Genomic DNA, 21725 nt, shown 5'->3' with positions numbered 1-21725 from the left:
GTAAAGTGTGCGAGGCCTAAGTGGTCACGTTGGACTGGAAGCCTTATTTCACCATGGACACTCTATTGTACGTAGAACCTGTTTCTTGCCTCAAGATCTGTAGATAAGGCTGCTATCACAATTATTCTCGTGAACGCTCATGCCAGTGAAGTGAAATCTCTTATCTGACTGCCCATTCAGAACCGCTGATGTGGCTGCCAACTCGCCGCGCTTTCGGCGGCGTTCGAGCACCTTTGAGGACGCAATACACGACCTACCGCTGAGAGAATCCATGGCGCCCGCGCAGCTGTACAGCACAGAATCTGGACGACTCTTCCACTCAGGCAGGATAGTGATCGCAACTGTTGGCCTGCCCGCTCGAGGGAAGACGCACATCTCCGTCGCGGTGGCGCGGTATCTGCGCTGGCTCGGCGTCAAGACCCACGTTTTCCACCTTGGTGACTATCGAAGAGCAACCGTGGGCCCAGGAAAGGACGTGCCAGACGACTACTTCTTCATCAACGCCTCGCCATCGTCGGTGCTGCTGCGCAACAAGATCCTCAAGAAATGCCGAGAGGACATCTACCATTTCCTGGAGCACGAGAATGGTCAGATCGCCATCTACGACGCGGTGAACGCCATATCCGCAGGACGTAGGTCCTTAGCCAAGGAGTTTGCGAAGCACAACATTCAGACCCTCTTTATTGAGTCGCAGTGCAATGATGAGAGAATCATTGAAGAGAACGTTCGGAGTGTCAAGATTTCCTCTCCAGACTACGCAGGCTGGTCAGACGAAGACGCAATAAAGGACTACCTCGCCAGGATATCTTCGCGCATCCCGCATTTCGAGACCATGGAGGAGCCTGAGCTGCACTGGATCAAGCTCATTAATGCAGGCGAACGAGTCGTTGTTAACAACTGCGCTTTTGGGTACCTGTCGCAACGAATTGTCTTCTACCTCCTGAACCTGCACATCAAGTCGCGAAGAACGTACTTCGCACGAGCAGGCACGACCAAGGAAGAGAACGCTTACAAGGCCGACGCTTCGCTGTCTCCAGAAGGCGTAGATTACGCGAAGAAGATGGGCGACACGCTGATACGGCACCGCGAGTATGAACGGCAGGCTATTATCGACCAGGGCGGGCCCGACAATGCATTGAAGCCGCTGACGGTGTGGACCTCTACGCGTCGTCGGACGGTTGAGACCTCGAACTATTTGGCCAATCTCGGTTATCGAGTTAGGCAGCGGTCCCAGATGAGCCAGATGAACCCAGGCGTATGCGAGAAGATGTCGGAGCACAAGATCAGGCTGGAATATCCCGAAGAAGTAGCCAAGCACGAGGCCGATCCGTACCATCATCGATACCCGAGAGCTGAGGTATGTCACTTGCCATGCGCCACGCTCAGAGTACCTAATCAGTACTAACATCCCTAGTCCTACCACGACCTAGCAGTCCGCCTAGAGCCCATAATCCTCGAGCTCGAGCGCGAGCAAAACGACCTCCTCATCATCGCGCACGAGAGCGTTCTCCGCGTCCTCTACGGCTACCTCATGGCCTGCAACGCGACCGACATCCCCAAGCTCGACTTTCCGCGTGACGAGATCATCGAGGTACTTTCCCCTCCCCTTTTCCTCCTCCCCACCCCATCCCTATCCCTACCCGCAACGTCCGCCCCCCTTCCCCTAAACACACACCGCAAATCTCACTCACACCACTCTCTACAGATCATCCCCGCAAGCTACAACAATGAAGCAAAGCGCATCCACATCCCCGAGCTCCCCGACAGCATGATCCCCGGCAGTCCCCAGGACCTCCAGATCCCCGTCCCGCCCAGCGGGACCGTGTCGCCGCTGGGGAGTCTTGGGAGCCCGAATACGACGGGGACGTCGACACCTGCGACGGGGTACCAGACGCCACAGCCGCTGCTTATAAGGAAGACGCATGTGGATCCGAGCTCGTAGGTGGAGTGGCAGGGGGCTGGCGGGGAAGGGGATTTATTTCGACTGTCCATTTCTGCTGGTGTCGGGGGGTTGGGTAGGGATAGACTGCGGGAGCGACTGGTTGGATTTAGGAGGTTCTCTGTGCATCGCTATACCAGCGTGAACTTGATTCCATAGGTTGCGGGAAGGGCGTGTGATAGATATCCTTTGATGAGGCAAAGCACACACACACACACACACACACACACACACTGCGTCGATTCGGGGAGTCGCCAAAGTCGACAATGCAGTCCCTGACGTGAACCTCACTCCTCGTTTTCAACGCCCATTCCACGTCCTACCCCCCGCGCCAGGACGTCCAGATCACAGTCTTTTCTCATCGTCATCGGCTGTCGATGATACTGAGCATTGGGTATCTTTCGATAAATTTAAGGAGACCCTTGTTCGCGACACGGCAAAGTGCCTGACCTAGAGAACCACAAATTCAACCCCACATGTCTCTTCTCAACCAGGAGCGGGACACGTTGAAGTACATGATTTAGAACGCTACGCGAGACAGGCCTTGCGGGGGGTTGAGTGGCAGATAGGCAGAATGAGGCGCGTCCAAGGGATCAGACCGCATAGATTGTTGCTGCTGTGGAACGGCATCATGCTACCAGCGGCGCTATAGCTCCCAAACGAGTCCATTTCTGTGCCATGACCCAGTCCGCAGCAAAAGCGGCCACACCGAGGACACTCTCGTCAATGCCCATGGGGACGCCGCAAACCCGCTCTATTCGCTCAGCAAAAACAATGGTAGCATGCTCATTTTGTAAGCCCCTTTCCCCCTTTTATCCTCTTACCTCTAGTGCCTCTAGAGCAAAACTCCGACCACCCTCCCTCTTCCCTCACTCATCCCCCCGGCAGCCCTCCCGTAAACCCCATATCCCCAATCTCGCCTCCATTTGGCGGCTCAAGCGGCACGCCATTATGTCCCCCATGCGTCAGACACCCGACACAAGTACACCCATCCCCGCACTGACACAGCCCGGTCGCGTCGCTGCAGCCGAGGACAAGCTCGTTGAAGAAGAAGGAGGTGGGCGAGAGGAGCGTGTTGGAGAAGGCTTCTTTCTCCGGTGTGGCGGGCGACTCCTGGGTTGATGGATTGGCGATCGGGTGGGCAGGTGGTGTTGCGTGGCCGGCTCGAGGCGCGTCGGAGACTGAGGCGGTGGCGGTGGCTTGGACTGGGTAGAGGGCGGTGTAGGTCGGGAGCTGGAGCTGTGCCTGCATGGGGTCGAATTGCGGGTGTGAGACCGGTGGTGTCGCCTGATGCAGTGCAGTGCCCCCGTTCGGAATATGGCTGTATGTAGGAAGAGGCGGCGCGTGGTTGGTGTAGAAGGGTGCCCCGAGCGGTACGTAAGGCATCATCTGCGGTACGGTTCCGCCGAATTGCTGCTGAAGCGGTGACGGTAACACGTATGGTGGCTGTTGTACCATGTATGGCGTCTGTGCCGGGGTTTGGTGCATCATGAAATCGGCCATTTGGCGAATGTAGTTTATTGTAGTGTCGTTCCGAGGGTGGGCAGCACATCCGAGACAAGCGCATGCGTCTCCGCAAGTGCAGTTGTGGAGCAAGCCGTTGTTGACACCGCCGTCTAGTGGGCTTAACGGGAGGTGTGGCATGCCTGAGCCCTGGTGATGTTGATATATAACGGGTGCGAATGCGGAATGATCAAGAGCAAACGCCGCCGATGTGCTATATGTTGCCGCTTGGATATTATTCCCGTATGAGAACTGTTGGTTGTGGGCAAGAATGCCATTATGGCCGTTGGCTAAGGGGTACGCCGCTCCTATACTGGATGCTTGTGCGTGGCGCAGGTCATCCCCATTCAATGGACTCAGTTCGGTTTGTGACAGCTGTGTAAGGGTATCGGCCTGATTGGCGGCTTTTCCATCGGAGCAACAGGAACGCTTCGTGGGTTGTCCATTCTCAATGGTGCTAGAGGGGACCTGCGTCGGATGCTGCTGGGCTGCATTTAACAACTCTGTCTTTTGGGCTTGTTGAACCTGGATAGGCTCGGTGGTGGCCCTGACAGCCTTAGGACGAGATGAGCAGCAACTACTCATCACACTGTTAGAAGGCGGTTCGGCTGGCGGCTGTTGTGTGTATGTAGTCGAGAGCTGCGGCGGGACACTCGCATCCTGACTATCCCGGTCCGGAAAAGTATCTATAACGTCAGAGTCCGGACCGTTGCTGATTTGGGGCAAAGCGCCACTGTCTAGTCTCGGTTTCGTCTGGTCTAAGATCTCTCCTGCAAGAGAAGCCGTGTCTGTATTGCTCGCTGCCCTCTCGGCATCTTCGCTGGCTTTTAGTGCCCTCTCCAGAGTGCCAGGAAAGCGAGTGCTGATAGACTTTTTGTGCCTGCTCTTCTGTACTCGATTCGGCGGAGTCGTAGGCGATGGAGCGGTTTCATTTAAGGGATCCGTTTCGCTTGTGCTTGGGCACGCGCATTGGGATACGTCTACCCAGTTAGCTAGGGTTTGTTGGAGTAAGCGGGAAGCTTACTCTTAGGGAGAGCGTAAGTGAAAGCGACCCTGCTACAACTGCAGCTGTCGGTTGTATGCGGACAACTACTCAAGGGTCGTCCGGGTTTGCGAACTTCGAGCAAGATACGGTCCTTGTGGTCGCATTTGGTTGATCGATGACCGCGAATGCATGGTCCACTGACGACAGTGTTAGCGTACTGAAGCCTGTACAATGGAGGTAATAGTGAAGGCAAGCGGCTCAATACTCAAGAAGAGGGAGATTGAAGTGGTTACAGTTGCGCGTGGTATGAAGTCATGCTTGATAGTGTGGTAGAAAACTAGACCGATCTGACGCAAGGGTTTGAGAGATCACTTAACAGCTTGACCCCTTCTTTAACTGATTACCCAAGATATTGCACGCGTGAGAGCAGTGTTGGTATTCTTGAAACTGTAGTACCTGTGCTGCCAGCTCGAGCGCAACTTAATCTCAAGAACTCGGAACGAAATGGGCTTACCACGCGACCTTCTTCCTCACGCCATTAACCTCAATGACCGGCATGGTCTTCGTGGATGTGAGGCGCACAAGACAGCGGTCTCCCAACTGAACGCTTCCTCGCAGGCTCTGCCATGTTGTAAGCCGACAGGTGCGTGAGATTGGAGGAGAGTCTTCGTTTGGACACAGAGATTGCGGCAACCGAAGTGCCAAAAGAGGGAGCGTGCATGTAGCGTGTGAGAAACAAACAGGATATAGAGGACGTACGAGGTCTCCCCAGGTGGGCGAAGCAAGTGGAACCGGGAATGCGCCTTGCGGCTGCACTGTGTTCTGGCGCGGATCCGATGACGGAAGAGGGCTTGTAGCGCCGCAGTCAGATGCTGCAAAGGAATGGCTGACGAGGTGCTACAGAGTGCAGAGTGGAAGACAGAGAGGGAGTTTGGCTGGCAGATTTGAGCAAGAAAGAGCGAGTTGATGTGATAAGCGCGCTAGTAGCGCAGGCACACCAGGACTGGTGCTCTGCAGGGATATTCACCTTTAATGGTGTGAGAACTCGACGAGATGGCTGATGATCTGCTATGGCAACAGAGTCAAGTCAAATGGTGAAGCAGAGTCCCAAGAGGCTTGCGGCGTCGACAGAACAGAGCCTCAGTGCGCTTAGACACGACGATGGGTCGAGGGTTGTGGCAGATGCCGGCACATACTCCGTAAAGCGGATCATGCAGGTGAGCGAGTTTTACGGAAGCCGAGTCGCCGCACTCCTCAGTGGTCGAGGATGCTTCAGCGGCGGCTGGCGTTGTCAAGTAGCGTTCGCGACTCGCGGGAAGACACTGCACTCCAATTCTGACTCTCCGCTCCAGATATTGAGGTTGGCCCCTCCTTTGTGCTATTCATAATGGAGGTGAGGGCTTCTGTACCTCGGACCCTGCATAAGCGAGTGGCGCGAGTGGCGTTTCGATACCGTAGGGCTGCGCCGGCACATGACATGCTATCAAAGAAATTTACCCATTGCGGCTGTACCAGCTACACTTAAACGTTGTGATCAGACTGTCTTCTTAAAGTCAGAAGGAGAATCTGTTGACACAATTAGCACCGTCTAGCAACTACCTTCGTGCAATAAAGGCACAGCAATCTGCGGCGAGCCATGTCAGATCAAGAGGACGATGGCCTCAGCATGTTTGATGAACCGGCGGACTTTTACGAGCCAGAGAAGGAGGCTACCTTTGCTACGCACAAGCTGCTCAACGGAGACGCGCTGACAGTGCGTCTTGTCGGGCACAGTCCGCTGTGGGTAAGGTATAATTATTTCTATTAATCCTTACTCGTCCTCCCAAATTCAGATTTCCGTCGCCCCCTTCTCTAGAGCATTACAAGGGTCTATCAAACATGGTTGTATTCTTACGCTACCATCTGTTGCTTTTCCCACGATCAAGCTGCGTTTGCTGAGGCCACAGCGCTCCTCGAAGCCAAACCTCAGACACAACAAGTATTCCCTGTATTCTGAGTCCTTTCCACACCTACCTCTACTCGTACACGCTTCCAACACCTCCATCGCTCTCGGCATACCCCAAACATCTTCTCCCTTGCTTCCCAGCAGCACTCAACCCCCTTCTCTCACACCCCCTAACACCCAACCCCCTACCAGGGCCATCACCTCTGGCACGCCGCCACAACCCTCTCCACCTACCTCGAAACCCTCCCAAACTCCCCCAGCACCACCACCCACCCCCTGACCAACAAATCGATCCTCGAGCTCGGCGCCGGCGCCGGCCTCCCCTCCCTCGTCGCCGCGCTCCACGGCGCCTCCCCAGTCGTAATAACCGACTACCCCGACGCGGACCTGATCGCCAACCTGCGCCACAACATCGCCGCCACCGCTGCACGGATTCCTGCGGGCGGGAAGGCCGTGGCGGAGGGGTATCTGTGGGGCGCTGACCCCAGTCCGCTGCTGGCGCATCTCGACGCCGCGGCCAGGAAAGAGGGGGAAGAAGTCGAGCCGGGCAGCAGAGGCTTCGATGTGCTGGTATTGGCGGATCTGCTGTTCAATCACTCGGAGCATGGGAAGCTTGTCAAGACGGTGCAGGCGACACTAAGGCGGACGGGGGATGCAAGGGCGCTGGTGTTCTTCACGCCGCATCGGCCGTGGTTGCTTGAGAAGGATGTGGATTTCTTTCGCTTGGCGGCGGAAGGAGGGCTAGTGGTGGAGAAGGTGGGAGAGTGGGTTATGGAGAGGGTTATGTTTGAGGGGGATAGGGGGGTAGGTTCTTCCGCTGTCTCTGCTTGAAGGGGCTCCTCCTAAGACTCCCGGTCCGCGACTACATCGATAGGACATCGTAGAGAAGCGAGGCTGACGGTAGCATGCAGGATGAGCTGTTGCGGCGGACGGTGTTCGGGTACGAGATGCGGTGGAAGGATCTGCAGGAAGACGTGAAGGCATCGTCTCCCTGATGCGGTGACAACGCGTGGGACAGCTTTAACGCGGAGTGGATATCTTCACGTGAAGACTGCAAGATACTCGTGTACGGGGCATCGAAGGTCGGAAGATGATATACAGGACCAATGAGACACAGAACCCAATACACGCTGATCGTGATGCGCTGCCATGCTCTCGTGAAGGATCGTGAGAAAACTACAGTGCCGGTAAAGACAGTGGCCCTCGTGGCCGAAATGCTCGTAAGCGTCGTTGGAAAAACGAAATGCCAGCCAGATTTTGCAGTAGATCAGCGGACTTCTCCGGCCAATGAAAAGTTCTCCACCCCGCGCGTCACATAGTCTCCAAACTTGAGCCAAGATGAGCAAACCTGTAAACCAGAACCTTGCCGGTGCTTTCCCTCCCTCCAAGGCCATCTGCCCTCTCCAATCAACTCCTCTTCCTTTCCATCACCCTACCTAAACCCCAACCCACTCTGCTGAGTATTAACCTGCGCCGCCCACTGCGCCTCCCTAAACGCAGCAAACTCCTCGGGCCTCTCCCTCTCCAGCCGTGCCAACTCCTCCGCATTCGCGCTGAGCTTCCTGGCCGTCTCCTCCCACCCCTCGCGCGCAACCTCCTCCCTGATCTCCGGCCCAGTCAGGGCCTCGAACTTATCCCGCAGCGCCGCCAGGTGTGGCGGCTCCGGCTGCTCGTTGCTCGCGCTGCCGCTGCCGCCGCTGCCGTGTGCGTGCAGGATGTCGCGACGCACGCGCTGGCCGAGCCGGTGGATGCGGCCTTCTTCGTTGGACAGCGCTTTCGCGGCTAGCGAGACGTCGGAGTTGTGCCGGTCGCGGAAGGAGTGGTCGTCGTCGGAGAGGTCGGAGTCGGGGTGGTTGAGGGCGCTGGGGATGGTGTCTGTGCCTACGGAGGTGAGAGAGTTGGCGAGCTCGCTGGCGCTGACGAGGGAGTCGGTCGGCGAGGCGGAGTAGGCGGTTGCGGCGTCAGAGGGCTGGGTGGGAGCCTTGGTGGGTAGAGCTGGGAGCCGGGTTTCGGGGTATTCGTCTTCGAAGCGCTGGATCATGCCTTGGAGGGTGTTGTCCAGGAAGAGGAGACGCCCTGCATACTATGTCAGTACGATGCAAAATGATACAAGAGTGCGAGTACAGGACGTACTGTATGCCATGTCGTCACCAGTTCTCGCTTCACGAGCCAGAGCAGGCTGCAAGCGTGCCCGGATTTTGCGGGCACTGTCGAGCAGGTGCTTTGACATGTTCCTCGCTTTAGCTTGGCCAGTTTCGGTCTGCAGGACATGATTCCTCGGCGTCGTTGTTCCACTCCGAGGTAGCGATGCCCGTCGCAAGTCAGCTGCTTTTTCTGACAGACAGTAGCTCAGCGCCTTGACAACGCCAGTACCGCCCACAATGTAGTCGTCGTCGGGCGCTGGCTCGTCGTCATCATGGTTCTCATGGTTGCCTTCAACGTGGCCGACAAGGTGGAAGAGGACGTCAGGAACCTCAACCTCCTTGTCTACGCTGAGCCTCTTGGCGGTTTCGGTGTCGGCCGTCTTGATCGCTTCAGCGGTCGTAAAGCGCTCCATGTTGCGCAAGCAGTATGCAACAACTTGCTTCGCGAGCGCTTTGACGACTTCACTAGTCTGCTGACTCGGTACATCGATATCTATGCAGATAATAGAGTCCGAGACACGGGCTGCAGCCATCAATGATGCATAGAGTGCACAAGCCTCTTCTTGCCCAGCTTCATCAGTAGCAGACGCAAGCCTGGATAGCTCTGGGTTCTCCATAATGTTGAGATGCGCGAGATGAGGGCTCTCGGGAAGCACTTCTGCAAATCCAATGGCCTGTGCGGGCGACATGGACACATCCATAAGGTGTAATCGTTTGAGACCCTGGAGTCGAGGAAGGTACATTCGGAGTGTGCTGAGAGCACTTGGTTGGGAGGCGAAGATGTCTCTGTTGTGCGACAAGTCGAGAAAGCGGAAATCGGGAAGTTTGACGAGCGCCGGGAAGAGTATCTTAAGACAGTCCGGTAAGAGGCTGCAGTCAGCCAGACACAAAGCCCAAAGAGGGCAGCTCTGGCTCATAGCCTCACAGAGTGGACGGAGCCGGCCCCGTAGGTTGTTGCCGCCAAGATCCAGTCCATGGCACACGCCGGAGTGAACATAGCGGACAACATGCGCCAGCCCTTCGTCGTCTATACTGTTTCCGGCAAGGCTTAGCCTTTTGAGCCCGCTCATAGTAATGCCGTCAATGATCTTGCGGATATGCTGAGAGCTTAAGCAACACTCTGCCATGAGGAGTTCCTCTAGATGGGATCCCGCCAGCCGTTCGGACAACGCTTTGCAGAATATCTCGGCAGTGTCTGTTGACTCCGATGCGTTGTTTCCTGAGGCAAGATCCGAGGAACGGGTGTCCGGAAATGGGATCATGGAAACGTCGATGGCTTTGATCGATTTACACATATAGAGGAACAAGCTGATATGCTTCCAGCCGTCGCGCGAGACCCGAGGATTATTCTTGAGGTTTAGCTTCTCTATTACTCCAGACCTATCCTCGACTTTGGAGTTCTTGGCCCGACCGTTTGAGTAGTTGACGCGACCTTTGCTGAACTCAGGCGCTTTCGCAGCTAGCAAGCCGGCAAGAATCACTCTGATTCCTTCATCGGTCAGGTCTGAGTCTTCGAGTATCAGTCTCTTAACAGGGACCACGGCTAACCAGTCACTGAGCGTTACCACATCCGCCAGCTGCATTCGGGAACCTGTCAGGTCTAAACTGGAAACGACACCTGGCTCAGCCATAGCACAGTCTGTGGTTGCGCCAAGCTGTTCGGTAATCCGCTTTAGTATTGGTGATTCTCTTAGCTGACAGCATCTTCGATATATTCTGAGTGGGTCGGTGGTGGGCTTGTCCTGTGGTTTTGGTGTCGTCACGCCGGAGGGCAAAGGAGTAGGCTGGGCGCTGCTCTCATCCGAATTGCGCGTGAGCTCCAGCGGTAGCGACCCACTTTCCTCCGCTTTCTTGCGCTTCTTTTCCTTTCTTTCCTTACGCTCAGCTTCGGATCGCTTCTTTTTCTCCTTCTTCTTGGTTGATTTTCCACCATCAATGACGGTACCCTCCGGATTTGGCGCATTCTCGGTTCCCACGACCTCCTTGCTCACTTCAACAACCCCGGCCTTGTCCTTCTCTTCCGCCACAGCTTGAGGATTCTTCAGAGCGGCTCCTTCACCCTTCTCCTTCAGCTTCATGTCCTTCGTCTTTTGTTTCTTCTCTGCGGCGTCAGTCTCGTCGTCCTCATCCTCCTTGTATCGTGGACCGCCAGCTATCTCCACGTCTACGCAGAATGCGACCCGCCGTAGTTTCGACTGATCAAGTTCGGGCACAAGACACCGTTGTCTGTTGGGGTCTACGTTCATCACTTTTCTCGGGCACATCCCCCCGTTCGGAATAGCCTTGGGGAGGCCGCCCTGCCCACCACTGGATGATAACCGTCGAAATGCGGTGGATAGGAATGAGGAGCTCGAACCCTTCGGTGGCGCGGGCACATAGGGCTCGGTGCTCTCCGCCTGTGCCGCCGCGTCGGTGCGGGCTGGTGATAGATATTTGGGACCAGTGAACTTGACTGAGAGTGGTTTATCGTCTGGTTTTGTCTTTGCGTCTTGAGAACCATTTGCGCCACTCGATTGTTGGGGTGTTTGTGAAGAGGAGAACTTGGAGGTGAGACCTGTCAACCACGAGTTGCGCCGAGACATAGGTTTTCCAGAGCCTGGTGATGCGCCGCTGGATGCCTTGTCGGAGTTGCCGCGGGCTAGCAAACTTGGCCGTCGAGGCCCTGATCGAGGCGGAGTGACGGGTGTTTCAGACTTCTCAGGCTGAGGTTTGGGAGGCTCCTGCACTTGAGGAGGCGCGCCATTTTGCGGGTCTTTTTCGAGGGGGTCTATCGATTCCTCTATCCGCGGGGTTGGCAGGCCGCCATGAGAGGAGGTGGGAGGAGGGGCGTCACGAGGAAGGCCGGGCGATGATGGAGCTTGGAACCTGTGGTGATGGTCTGATGCGTGTGTCAGTTACTGGCTCAATAATAAGTAGAGTAGTCTTGCGCCAGAGTTGTAATGTGCCCGCAGTGGTGGTCCGCCTACCCTTGTTTGTATGGTGCAGCCAACTGACATCGACGCCATGTATACCCTCCATGCTTCACCGCGGAGGTTGGGTAACGCGCTGAGAGCGCTCAGGACATGGCTTGAGGAAGCGCCGAGTGGTGGTTATTCGTATCCGAGACTGTGGGAGAGAAGGCGGAGAAAGGGTCCAGGCTCTTGCGGCTGAGTCGCGATCGAATGTGCCACCGATCTGTCAGATTGTAGTGACCGGGAATGATTGATTCCGCTTCACGCGCCCGTCGCAAGTGATTATTTATGCTGGTTGAATTGCGGTAAGGATAGAGAACACAGAGCCGCAAGCTAGCCGGACGTTTAGTGAAGTCCGGCGGCGGGAGTTGAGACGAGCTTGTTCTCCGCTATGATGCAAATGGGCTGCCTTTAGCTGGGACCGATGCTCGGCACGGGACATCGGTTGTTCGGGAAGCTGTCAAGCCCGGCCATCAGTCATGTCGACGGAATATACCCTTTGCAAAGCGGAGCAGTGATTACGGCAAGTTGGTACTTGGGTCGAAGGTCCTCAACACCGCGATGACATCAGTCAGCTTAAGGAGTAGCAAGGAGACCGACTTTTCTTGAGATTTTGCTGCTTGCGATACGATAGAGTGCTGACGGGAGGGATCTGTCCGTTCGCCGAATCACATCGCCGACGGCATGACAGCAGCTTCGATAAGCTGGTATTGTAAGCTTCGGCGCTTACCAAGCATCATCATGCGGTTGATCGTTCGGTCATCCACACCTTGATAGGCACACTGCATTTGATATCTTGCACTGCTACACAATAGTTGAATGACTGCGTAGCCACCGTAGCCAGCGTCTGTTATCTGGAGCCGGATCTCTTGACCCATCGTCAGTCTTGGCTGTCTGACTGAAGGCTATGGACGACGTCCGCGTGACTAGAACAGGAGACTTGCAACCTCCGTAGCCCGTCGACATCGGGTCGGTATTAGGGCTGCTCGTCTCGTTCGTGAGCTCTAACTGTTCGCATTCTTCTTTAAAATCCCGCCGGCACTGTTCCCAGCGGATCAAAGTACTCGATCCTCCCGATTTGCGGACTGTTCTTCAGCAACAGTCCCCAGCCATGACCTCATTCGAAAGTACGAGTACGACGCCCTTGATCCGCACCAAGAGCTCTCGGAAACGTGCGATCAAGGTCGATACACCTCCTGATCACAGTGCTGTGACATTCCATACTGGGAGGCTTACTGGTTAGAGGTGAACAGCATGCAAGAGAGCATCCCTTTTCCACTCTGTTCCGCTTTATGCGCACGGGTCTTCTCGCCCCAGACTCAACCTCCTACGACCCGGTACTCATCCTCCTAAACACGGAAGACAAAGAAGAGCGTGACAAGTTGACCAGGCAATGGCGCGACAACAAGCTTTCGGAGTTGAATTTCGTCGGCATCGTTGTAAGTTCGGCCACTACCCACTCTTCTTCATGCCGATTACCCTTAGCGCATCTAAAGCCATTGTTGATTGCTCACCGCGCGTTGGTCCTTGCTTAGAGCGCCCTGGTTTGCGGATGCCTGACATCGACTGGTTCCTGGCCTAACATCCTCCCGAACGGCGAAAGATCTCCTTGGTCAGTCCGGTGCTGCTGGTACTGCGGGATCGCACTTTCCCTCACGTCGGTTCTCTGTGCCGCTGACCAAACGATCCGACTCCATCGATTGTCGACACACCGTGACGCGCTCTCTGAAATCCGTTTCCTCCTTAGCGCTGGGAAAACGGATGCCGAAGGCAGAGAACTCCCGCGACGAGCTCAAGTCTACACATGGCAGCTGGCCGTCTTGTTCTTGACTGCGAGCGTGGTATGCATGGTCACCGGAATGTTCATAGTTGTGTGGGCCGCTACTGCCCTATCGAGCCCTCAGCTGTGGTGGGATGACAATGCGAAAGTAAGTACACTCCGTTTCGGCGTTGTGCCGCTATTGTCTCTTGTACGACCATGGCTAACAAGCCGCGACCAACTCAGGTTGCTGTCACATTCACAATCGTGACTGTCATAGCTGCGTCAGTCTTTTTTGCCGGACAGGTCTCTTTGTTCTCTGCATGCGAAGAGGCAGGCCAAGAGGGCTCCGATGAATGATCTGTACAGTTTACTGCATCTTCGCAGTTTGTCGAGACTGAAAGAGAGCGGTACACTCTTAATCGAGCTGTAGATGTGGCTTTGGCTCTCTCCGAGGCCGAGGGGCCACTCCACCCTTGAACGAAATTGAGCTAGACACTGTCCTATGTTGCTGCTTTCGATGCAGTGCAATCTGCTTCTCCTCATCCAACGTGCTAGTGAGGTGACACAGTTTTGAAGCCAACGGACTATGATTCCGTATATCCCACATTCATCCTTCTCAGCACTGCGGCAACCCTCCTCTCAGGCCACATGCCGACTAGTACTCGGCTGGCTGATATTCTCCAATCTCCTCCTACTCCCGTTGCTCTCGTTCAACGTCATATATGGTTGGGCATTCGGCTCATACTCCTGATACGCCACTTTCATGAAAGGGGATAGCGTTACCCTCTCCCGCTCGACCGCTATTCTTAGGTTCACTGTGTGCGGCGACGCTCCGCTACTCAGCTATCTTTTCACGCTCGGTCATCCAATATCTTCCACCTTCAAGTGACTGTTTTACTCTACTATCATCTGCCTGAGCGTGTGCATGGCGCGGCTGACCCGCAATTATCGGGTGTTAGCACAACGGTGTCACCTATTCTTCAGCCAGCCGCCACAACTTCGTCACTCTTTGCAGCATCAGAGGAAGCTAGTCGTTTTACTGTTCACAGGGTCTTCGCAACTACGAAATAAGCTTGAGGGATTTTTCAGTTCACACTGACACTGGCTTAGCAACGGTGGGAGCAGCTTCTGTCTCCTGCCGCCATTCCAACAAGTTCACTTCAGCCACGGAGCATTTCTCACCACAAGGGGTCATTCTCGTTGGAAGGAACGGTCTTTCGTCATCTTAGTCTTTCGCCAGACCTCCTTGCTAAGCTTTTCCGTCTCTTCGAGCACCGAAATCACTGTGCTCGCTCTAAGTTGAAACCCTTGACCTCGTATGTTCCCACAGCCTCAATCAAGCTATTCTTCCGCGACAGTCACGTCAGTCCATTGGCCTATTCTTCTTGCTCGGATCAGCTCCAAACTGCAAGGAATCTTCGAAGTGTACTCCAACTATTCGTCAGCATCAGCGTTCAAGGTCAACATCTTTTGCATATCATGCTCCGTCATCAACATACCCTTTAGTCATCCCAAGCAATCACAAACTCCACTTTTCGTATCAACATCTCTCTAAACGGCAATCTGTTCACATTCTTCTACTCAACAACATGAAGAACCCGCTAGCCAAGGACGTCATCGCTTTGACCGGCGACTTTGGCAAAACCAGCACGCATGAGGCAATAAAACGCTGGATCCAGCACCATGGCGGCAAATTCGCGACAGAGATCAATCAAGAAACAACCCACCTGATCTGCACAGTGGAGCACTGGAAAAGGAAGGTTGTGGCGGTGAAGCAAGCCATCCGACACAAGGGAGTTAAGATTGTTACCTATGACTGGCTTGAGGACTGTCTGCACCAGAAGACCCATAAGCGGGAGACGCCATACTTGCTGGAGACAGTTGTGAAAGATAACAGGAAAAAGAAGCATGAGCGCAAGGAGAAGGAATGGAAGGCCACCAAGAAGGACGTTAGGGAGTTCGAAAAGGGCGCGAAGGCGGCGGAGGCGGCATTAGGCTCAGGTGGGTCCTCCGCAGATTCAACCCCAACTTCACCAGTATCGCCTCCCGGATCGAAAACGACGTCCTGGGCCGTGGATGCGCTGTCTCAAGTGCGCAAGGAGCGCAAAGAGCGTGAAAAGAGGGTGAAGAACGCCGACTTCGAGATAGCAACAGCCAAGGAGACCGTGCCTGGTGAGTCTGATATTGCTGAGCATTCAAAAGGCTGTACAATAAGGCCACCTGTCGACACAGGAAGATAGAGGAATGAAGATGAAGAAGTCCTAGACAGTCATCATCATGCCACTATGCGGAAAGGTCTGCTGGCTGACATTAGCGATCACGCCGGCCAACAGAAAACCACCACGTTTACCGCGACGCAACCGGCTTCGATTACGACATTACGATGACGCGAATTGACTGGGAACACAACCGCAACGAAAGATACCAGCTGCGCGTACGTCCCTCATCCCCCGCTACAATCATCGTGTTTCCTAACCCCAAACGCCCGCTCCGCCTCCCCATGCCATCTTATCAACCTACTGACCCCGTCCCCTAGCTCTTCGAATCCAACACCAAGCCTCACACCTACGCTACCGCCCTCCGCTACACCGCCCCCTCGACGCCTCCAGTTTTGCAGACCCTGATCCCGATCAACTCCCCCTACGCCACCGCCTTCTCGGCCTTTCGGCACGTCTTCCGCCTCAAAACACGACTCTACTGGGACGAGCGTCTACTGTCGGCCGTCGAGCTGCACGAGCTGGGCCGCAGCCCAGCCGTCGTTGCCGCGGCGGTTGCAAGAGATAAGGTTAGGGCGCCCGAGGGCGTGGGGTTGGAGCATCTGGAGGGGGAGAGCGGGAAGCCGTTTGTATATCGCGCGCCGACAAGAGGGAAGCCACAAGGGGCGTTTCCAGAGATGTGGCTGGAGAAGGGAAGGGGGGCTGAGGAGGGGTTGGAGGGGATGTTGGAGGGGGTGGTCGTGATTTAAGGGGCAGTGGGGGCTGCTTTGAGGTAGTTGGGGGCGTCCCGGGAGTATCGAAAACTGAGGGATGGGGTTTGGCTGGCGTTTGCGGTGGTGGGAAACAGGTTTGCTGCGGTTATTGAGACTGATTGGCCGTCTCCAGTACGGCATTGATTGGTATCATGGTACTTGACTTTCTCCCAGAAAAGCGATAACTTGTCAACCATGTCTTCGATGACTTCAGCTGTCGCCCCGGCTGCCGCAAATAACACAGAATGATTCCACGGTTTCGGGTGGCCGTTGACACCGCTTTGCTCATGCGTACCGACGCTCTGACTCACAGCCAAAGATCGGATTCATTCCCTTTCTAAACGTGTATCCTATCAACAGGTACGCAGGTTTCATCATCAATTTTGCAGCCGAAAGTTGATTTCTCTACCGAAAATTATTTCTCAAGCCATGTACGATCGAACACATACACGCAAGGCCGTATAGGAGTCTTGAATCCAGTTCCATGGACAGAAGCACTACGCTAGAATTCACGTGACCATACCGAAGTGTCAGACGCAAAACTGCAGCCCATTCCGCTATTAGAGTCCGCTTCAAGCCCACTTCCGTGCCGTCGAGCGAAGGATAGCGCAGAATCCGGATCAAAGCTCACAAAGACAATAGGTGCGAGCTCCTGCTTATATTTCGACCCAGCAGGACGAGCCATGTAGACGAGACTCCGCTCATCTACCACGCCAATAAATTCTGCATTTCCCGTGTACGTTTGTACAGAACAGGCATGCGCATTCAGAATGCGATGGAGTCGCTCCGTTTCTGCGGCTGCCGACAAGTTGGATGGCCACATCGTTACTGGCAAGTGGACGAAGCGGTCTTCGGGATCAGCTGCGAATCTTTCCATCAGTTCCATGTTCTCGGATCGAACCGCCTGTTTGCCTTTCTTGACTTCAGATTCAGTCAAGGGCTGCAAAGGCGCGACTCTTCTGGAGCCTACGCGCAAACGCAAGCACGAAAGAGCGCTGGATGGACAACACGAGTTGTCTTCCACGAGGTCCAGAAATGCACTGCACGAGCGGTTGTAAGCGCGGAGCTTGGTCTTCGAGAGCATGAAGGACGGTGCTGAATCGCCGGCAAGCCCATAGCTCGGTGCCGTACGCTCTCCATATTCTGGATGCACGTTTCGAGGACGTCTTTCTTCCGAAGGCATCCAATTGGGATGGTTGCGACTGTCAATGGTGCACACGAGTGGGTCGTCCGGGTAGAGGGGCCTCGGAGAGGGTGATGAGAATTCGATTGACCGTGTGTAAAATGTCCGATGCTGCTCGCTGCCCCCATCTCGCCATTCCCGACGCGCTTCAACAATCATTAAGTCGTTGGTTCGCTCATCGGCTTGAAGACTCAAGTCAGTCCAAGAGTCGTTGATAGGTCCCTCTGCGTGCTGCCGCCGGAATATCTCTTTATTAGTTTCAGCCGCCTGACTTTCTGGGCGGTCCAGGGGGAAGCGAACGCAGTGATAGAAGGACGTCCAGTCGACCTCTTCCGCTTCGAACGTGGTCTGGTTAGAGAGGGCGTAGAAGTATCCGTCATGGATCTCGAATACAACAGTGGATCCAACATCTGATCCCGCGAAGTCGTCAAGCTGGATGAAATCGTTGAAGTCTGTAGCCCCCGGAGGGTAATGGCGCGTTCTGCTAAGTGGGCCTCCCCTAATCTTCCACTCTGGGTAGTCGTGATTTCCAGTGCCGCAATGCATGCCATAAAAGAGATGTGTTGCCGTATGGCGTACGAATATCTTACTGGTCGACTCAAGTGGTCCAATGGGCGAGATAAATATATTGTAAGATTGCCCGACCTCGATAGGGACGATCCAACTGCCACCGTCATATCCACTGCGCGACTCACACAGGATTGCAACAATCCCATCGCAGTAGTGCATCAATTTGAACTTCACCTGATCCCAGTGCAAGTGGTCTAGACCGGCTCCTGCCAAGATTGACTGAAGGTTGATTAGGCGATGGGGTATCTGCCGATCAGTCTCATACAGCTGCAATACCATGAGCGAGTCTTCGGTCATATAACAAAGGACACCTTCACGATATATGAAGGCCGTGGCGTGAGCTACAACTCCAGCAGCACGAGGTACACCTGAGGAGAAGGCTTTCCGCCGCCTATAGATCTGCAGGAGGGCGTGACGGTAAGATATTCGCCCTGCTTGCGCGAGCTTGGCTTCTTTGGTGTAAAGAGCGCAAGCCTTCAATCATGGATATGCCTGTATTAGCTATGCTCTGGCCGTGAGGTTTCTTTCTTAGAGTGGCACGAACCTCCACCGTTCGGCGACATAACGTCTCCGCTTCCAGTACAGACCCGAGTTGCTTGCACGTGCGGCTAAGATGAATAACGTCCTCCAAGCTGAGGTAGTTTGCTGTCTCGAAGATGAGGTCAAATGGCAGACTATCGAGATTTGGTGACATAGCATCGACCCTTGAGTTTGGCCACTTTTTCAATTTCCGGGTAAGGAGCAGCGCTCTATCGTAACGGCGTATCAAATCAACCAAGAAATGAGAATGACAGGAGACAATTGCAGTTCTGCGAACAGGAGGGTGAAACGACAGCATTACTCAGTTACAAAGGAGGAAAGAGTGGATTGTTAGCCAAGCTATTGAGAATCCACGATCTTGAGTCATGACTTGGATAATTCTGAAAAGGTGCCTCCCTCTCGGAGCAGCCTGAAGGACATATTTGGCTTCTAAGGTAGCAATGAGGCTTAGAGCCGTATTTTGAGATTGACTTCTGTCGAGGCTCTTGCTTGGCCGGGCTGACGCTGATGTTCGCGTTATTGCACAATATCCGCTCATACGTGGCTAGCACAACCTAGTCGCTCCGTGGTCGATCACACGGCCAATTTCAGATCGTACTAGATAACAGGTGCGGAAGGATGCAAGGGGCCGAAAGCTGTCGGGGCAACAGAGACAGGATGGAATGAGGCTCAAAATGAGAAGATATTGGCGAATCGGAGGTCGAACCCGCTCCGTCGACGCCAAGATATGCGGCTCTTCGGCTTTTTCTCGATGATTATTCACACTCTCGCTCGTACTATCAACCTGCTAGCATTAGACTTATGAGCGGCTCACGCTCATTAATCCCTCAAAACAATCTAAAAGACGCGCCACGGCTTGCTTGTACCAGCTCGGCCCATAGCACACCTGCTAAGGCTCCGGCCCGGTGTTCCGCTCTCCGATGTGCAGAACGCCCGTCTGCGGCCGCAAAATCGACCCCCAAGGTGCTTTCAGCCTTGCGGCAGGCTTCTCGATTGGCAGCCTTAAAAACTCTGACCAACCATATCTATGGCGCATGCTGCGGTATAAGGGTAGCTACCCAGAGTTGCGTGCAGTTTGCCGACCGTACACGCGGCCTCAGGGTAGGTTTTATGGTACAAAACCCCCTCATTCCACCCGGAAGCGGATAGACGCACGTCGGACAGCCAAAGGTTTCATAGCATGATTCCATGCTCGTGACGCAATCGGCTGAGGGATGGAGCAGCCTTCCGATCTTAGAGACCACAAGATCAAAAGATGGACACTCTTGCGGCTCTGCTTGAACCTCTTGAGGTCGTCAACAGCATTATCCGCAACAGCTCTCTTATCGGTCTCGCTTGGCACCCAGCCTTCCCGTACACCACCTGGTCGCACGCGATAGGTGGCCTGCAGATGGCGCCAAGGTATATTAGGCTGCCGGAGCAAGGGCTGAGTGGTGAGAAACGCGTCTACCACGACTTCTCAGCATTTCGAGCCAGTGAGTGATTCAGAACATTGTTTGTAAGACAGAAAGCCACCATGCATACTTCTCATCGGACGCGACCAGGTGATATAGGTCAAGAGAAAGTAGTGTAGAACGCAAGTCGTTTCTGTACTTTGATTCGTAAGGGGTATTACTACGCGGTTAAACTCGAATGACACAGTGGGGTATGAGTAGGAATTCTTAAATAATCAACGATTTGACGGACGTAGTAGAAATAGGTGTAGATTGCAAAATGCATCACAAGAAGTGCTCCCAGAGAAACGCGCTACCCGCGACAACAGCGAAATAGTTTGATGAAAAGGGAAGCGAACCATGAATAGTAACGCTGCGAAGTATTAAGTCCGCCGTATATATCAACGCCGGTGCCCATGCGATTCCCTTCTTGATGCCCAAACCCCTATACCTCCATTCCACCCAGGGTTCTATCGAAATCCGTCTATGCGTGCTATGCTGTCCCCAAGAGACCAACCACAGTCCAGCTCCATCGATTGGTCCCATTTCGTACTAATCCAGATGAGAAAAATGTCTTGTCCCGGATATCTGGTCCCAAAGCGTCGTCCTTAACGATCATGACCGCCCCTATCCGAACCGCCAGGATCCTTCCATGTGCGCGATCTCAGGCAATGCTGGACCCTAGCGCCGACCCTTCGGACATCCACCCAGACCCCGAGAGCCCCTCTTGACCCCATGTCTCCTCTCTTACATCTCCATCTCCCCCATATCCCTCATTAGCACCGCCATCTGCGCCCTCTTCGCCGCCTCCGCCACCAACGCGTTGTAATTGAGCAGGTTCGCCGTCTCCTGCGCCGTCGTTCCCGCGCCCGTCCTATCAGGCCTGTACTCGTAGCTCTGCTGCCTTTGGCCCTGTGGCCTTGACTGCGCCTGCGCCGGCATCTGCGGATTTAGCGACCCGAAATACTGCGGCGCGCCCGCCGCCTGCGCGGTCGGGCTCGGCAGCGGCGCAGTGGACGTCTGGCGCGAGTGTGCGGCGGTGGTTTGCGGGGGCGCGGGCGCGGGCGCGGGTGACATGGCGGGTGGGAGGGAGAGGGAGGAGAGGCTGCTCGAGCTCTGGTAGGTTGAGCTTGTGGATGAGATCGGGGAGGACTGGTAAGAGGATGGGGCGGGGCGGTAGAGGGTCGGTCGGTTGAAGGGAGCGCTGTTGTACTGCGGCCCGCGCGGCGAGTCCATCACGGGGAGGGCGAGATGGGGCGATGGTGGTGTGGGCGCGGTCGGAGGGGCTTCCGGTTGGGCCCGATGTGCGGTCTTGTAGGAGTACTTTGCTGGAGCGTTCCGGAAGAAGAGGTGTAGAGAGACAGGAGCAGAGGTTCTGGAGTGTGGAGCGATATCGTTTCGAGGCTGTTAGGAGGTAGATATCCGCCTGGGGGGTCCGCTTCATGTGCTGCCTTGCTCGCGAGGCGCACGGCAGGAGACGGTTCAAAGAACGAAGGAGCGCTTTTCGTCCCGCTATGCGTCACCGAGGCAGCGGCATCGAATGAAGCTGGAAGGATCTCTCTCCTCGGCTGGCTGCTAGGCTCAAGTGGGTGTGATGGCGGACAGAAGCGCGGCCGGTTTTCCCAATGTTTCCCCAGAGATGTCGGCAGATACGTTTTCGGATGCGCCGAGGAGAGCACTGATTGGCTCAGTTGGCGGACCGAGGCCAGATCAAAGAGATTGTGGAGAAGCGAGAGGTGTTGTGATAATTGATGTGACGTGCTTTCGAGTTTCCCATAACGATTAAGGTGGTTCGATCGGAA

The 21725-nt window shown here is 55.0% G+C and overlaps 8 protein-coding genes across 8 annotated transcripts; 4 read left to right on the top strand and 4 right to left on the bottom strand.

Moving 5' to 3' along the window:
- Positions 1-271: 271 nt before the first annotated feature.
- Positions 272-1942, top strand: W97_03329 (uncharacterized protein; the record flags this gene model as incomplete). Its single annotated transcript, XM_007781226.1, has 3 exons — positions 272-1357; positions 1415-1591; positions 1706-1942. 3 exons carry the CDS (start codon positions 272-274, stop codon positions 1940-1942), a joined length of 1500 nt encoding a protein of 499 aa, XP_007779416.1.
- Positions 1943-2812: 870 nt separating this feature from the next.
- On the bottom strand, positions 2813-3442 carry W97_03328 (uncharacterized protein; the record flags this gene model as incomplete). The annotated part of the gene is made up of 1 exon (XM_007781225.1): positions 2813-3442. One exon carries the CDS (start codon positions 3440-3442, stop codon positions 2813-2815), a length of 630 nt encoding a protein of 209 aa, XP_007779415.1.
- Positions 3443-6063: 2621 nt separating this feature from the next.
- Positions 6064-7367, top strand: W97_03327 (uncharacterized protein; the record flags this gene model as incomplete). Its single annotated transcript, XM_007781224.1, has 3 exons — positions 6064-6210; positions 6565-7176; positions 7284-7367. 3 exons carry the CDS (start codon positions 6064-6066, stop codon positions 7365-7367), a joined length of 843 nt encoding a protein of 280 aa, XP_007779414.1.
- A 437-nt stretch (positions 7368-7804) lies between these two features.
- W97_03326 (uncharacterized protein) lies at positions 7805-11534 on the bottom strand (the record flags this gene model as incomplete). Its single annotated transcript, XM_007781223.1, has 3 exons — positions 7805-8448; positions 8506-11394; positions 11483-11534. 3 exons carry the CDS (start codon positions 11532-11534, stop codon positions 7805-7807), a joined length of 3585 nt encoding a protein of 1194 aa, XP_007779413.1.
- Positions 11535-12759: 1225 nt separating this feature from the next.
- W97_03325 (uncharacterized protein) lies at positions 12760-13586 on the top strand (the record flags this gene model as incomplete). Its single annotated transcript, XM_007781222.1, has 2 exons — positions 12760-12906; positions 13473-13586. The coding sequence occupies 2 exons, from the start codon at positions 12760-12762 to the stop codon at positions 13584-13586; spliced, it is 261 nt and encodes an 86-aa protein (XP_007779412.1).
- A 1232-nt stretch (positions 13587-14818) lies between these two features.
- Positions 14819-16194, top strand: W97_03324 (uncharacterized protein; the record flags this gene model as incomplete). Its single annotated transcript, XM_007781221.1, has 3 exons — positions 14819-15401; positions 15563-15663; positions 15766-16194. The coding sequence occupies 3 exons, from the start codon at positions 14819-14821 to the stop codon at positions 16192-16194; spliced, it is 1113 nt and encodes a 370-aa protein (XP_007779411.1).
- A 505-nt stretch (positions 16195-16699) lies between these two features.
- W97_03323 (uncharacterized protein) lies at positions 16700-17926 on the bottom strand (the record flags this gene model as incomplete). The annotated part of the gene is made up of 1 exon (XM_007781220.1): positions 16700-17926. The coding sequence occupies one exon, from the start codon at positions 17924-17926 to the stop codon at positions 16700-16702; it is 1227 nt and encodes a 408-aa protein (XP_007779410.1).
- Positions 17927-20670: 2744 nt separating this feature from the next.
- Positions 20671-21000, bottom strand: W97_03322 (uncharacterized protein; the record flags this gene model as incomplete). Its single annotated transcript, XM_007781219.1, has 1 exon — positions 20671-21000. The coding sequence occupies one exon, from the start codon at positions 20998-21000 to the stop codon at positions 20671-20673; it is 330 nt and encodes a 109-aa protein (XP_007779409.1).
- Positions 21001-21725: the final 725 nt, after the last annotated feature.

Source organism: Coniosporium apollinis (assembly GCF_000281105.1).
Source record: "Coniosporium apollinis CBS 100218 chromosome Unknown supercont1.13, whole genome shotgun sequence".
Taxonomy (NCBI): domain Eukaryota; kingdom Fungi; phylum Ascomycota; class Dothideomycetes; genus Coniosporium; species Coniosporium apollinis.
Note: the sequence above shows the minus strand (reverse complement) of the source record. Positions and strands in the feature narration are given on the sequence as shown.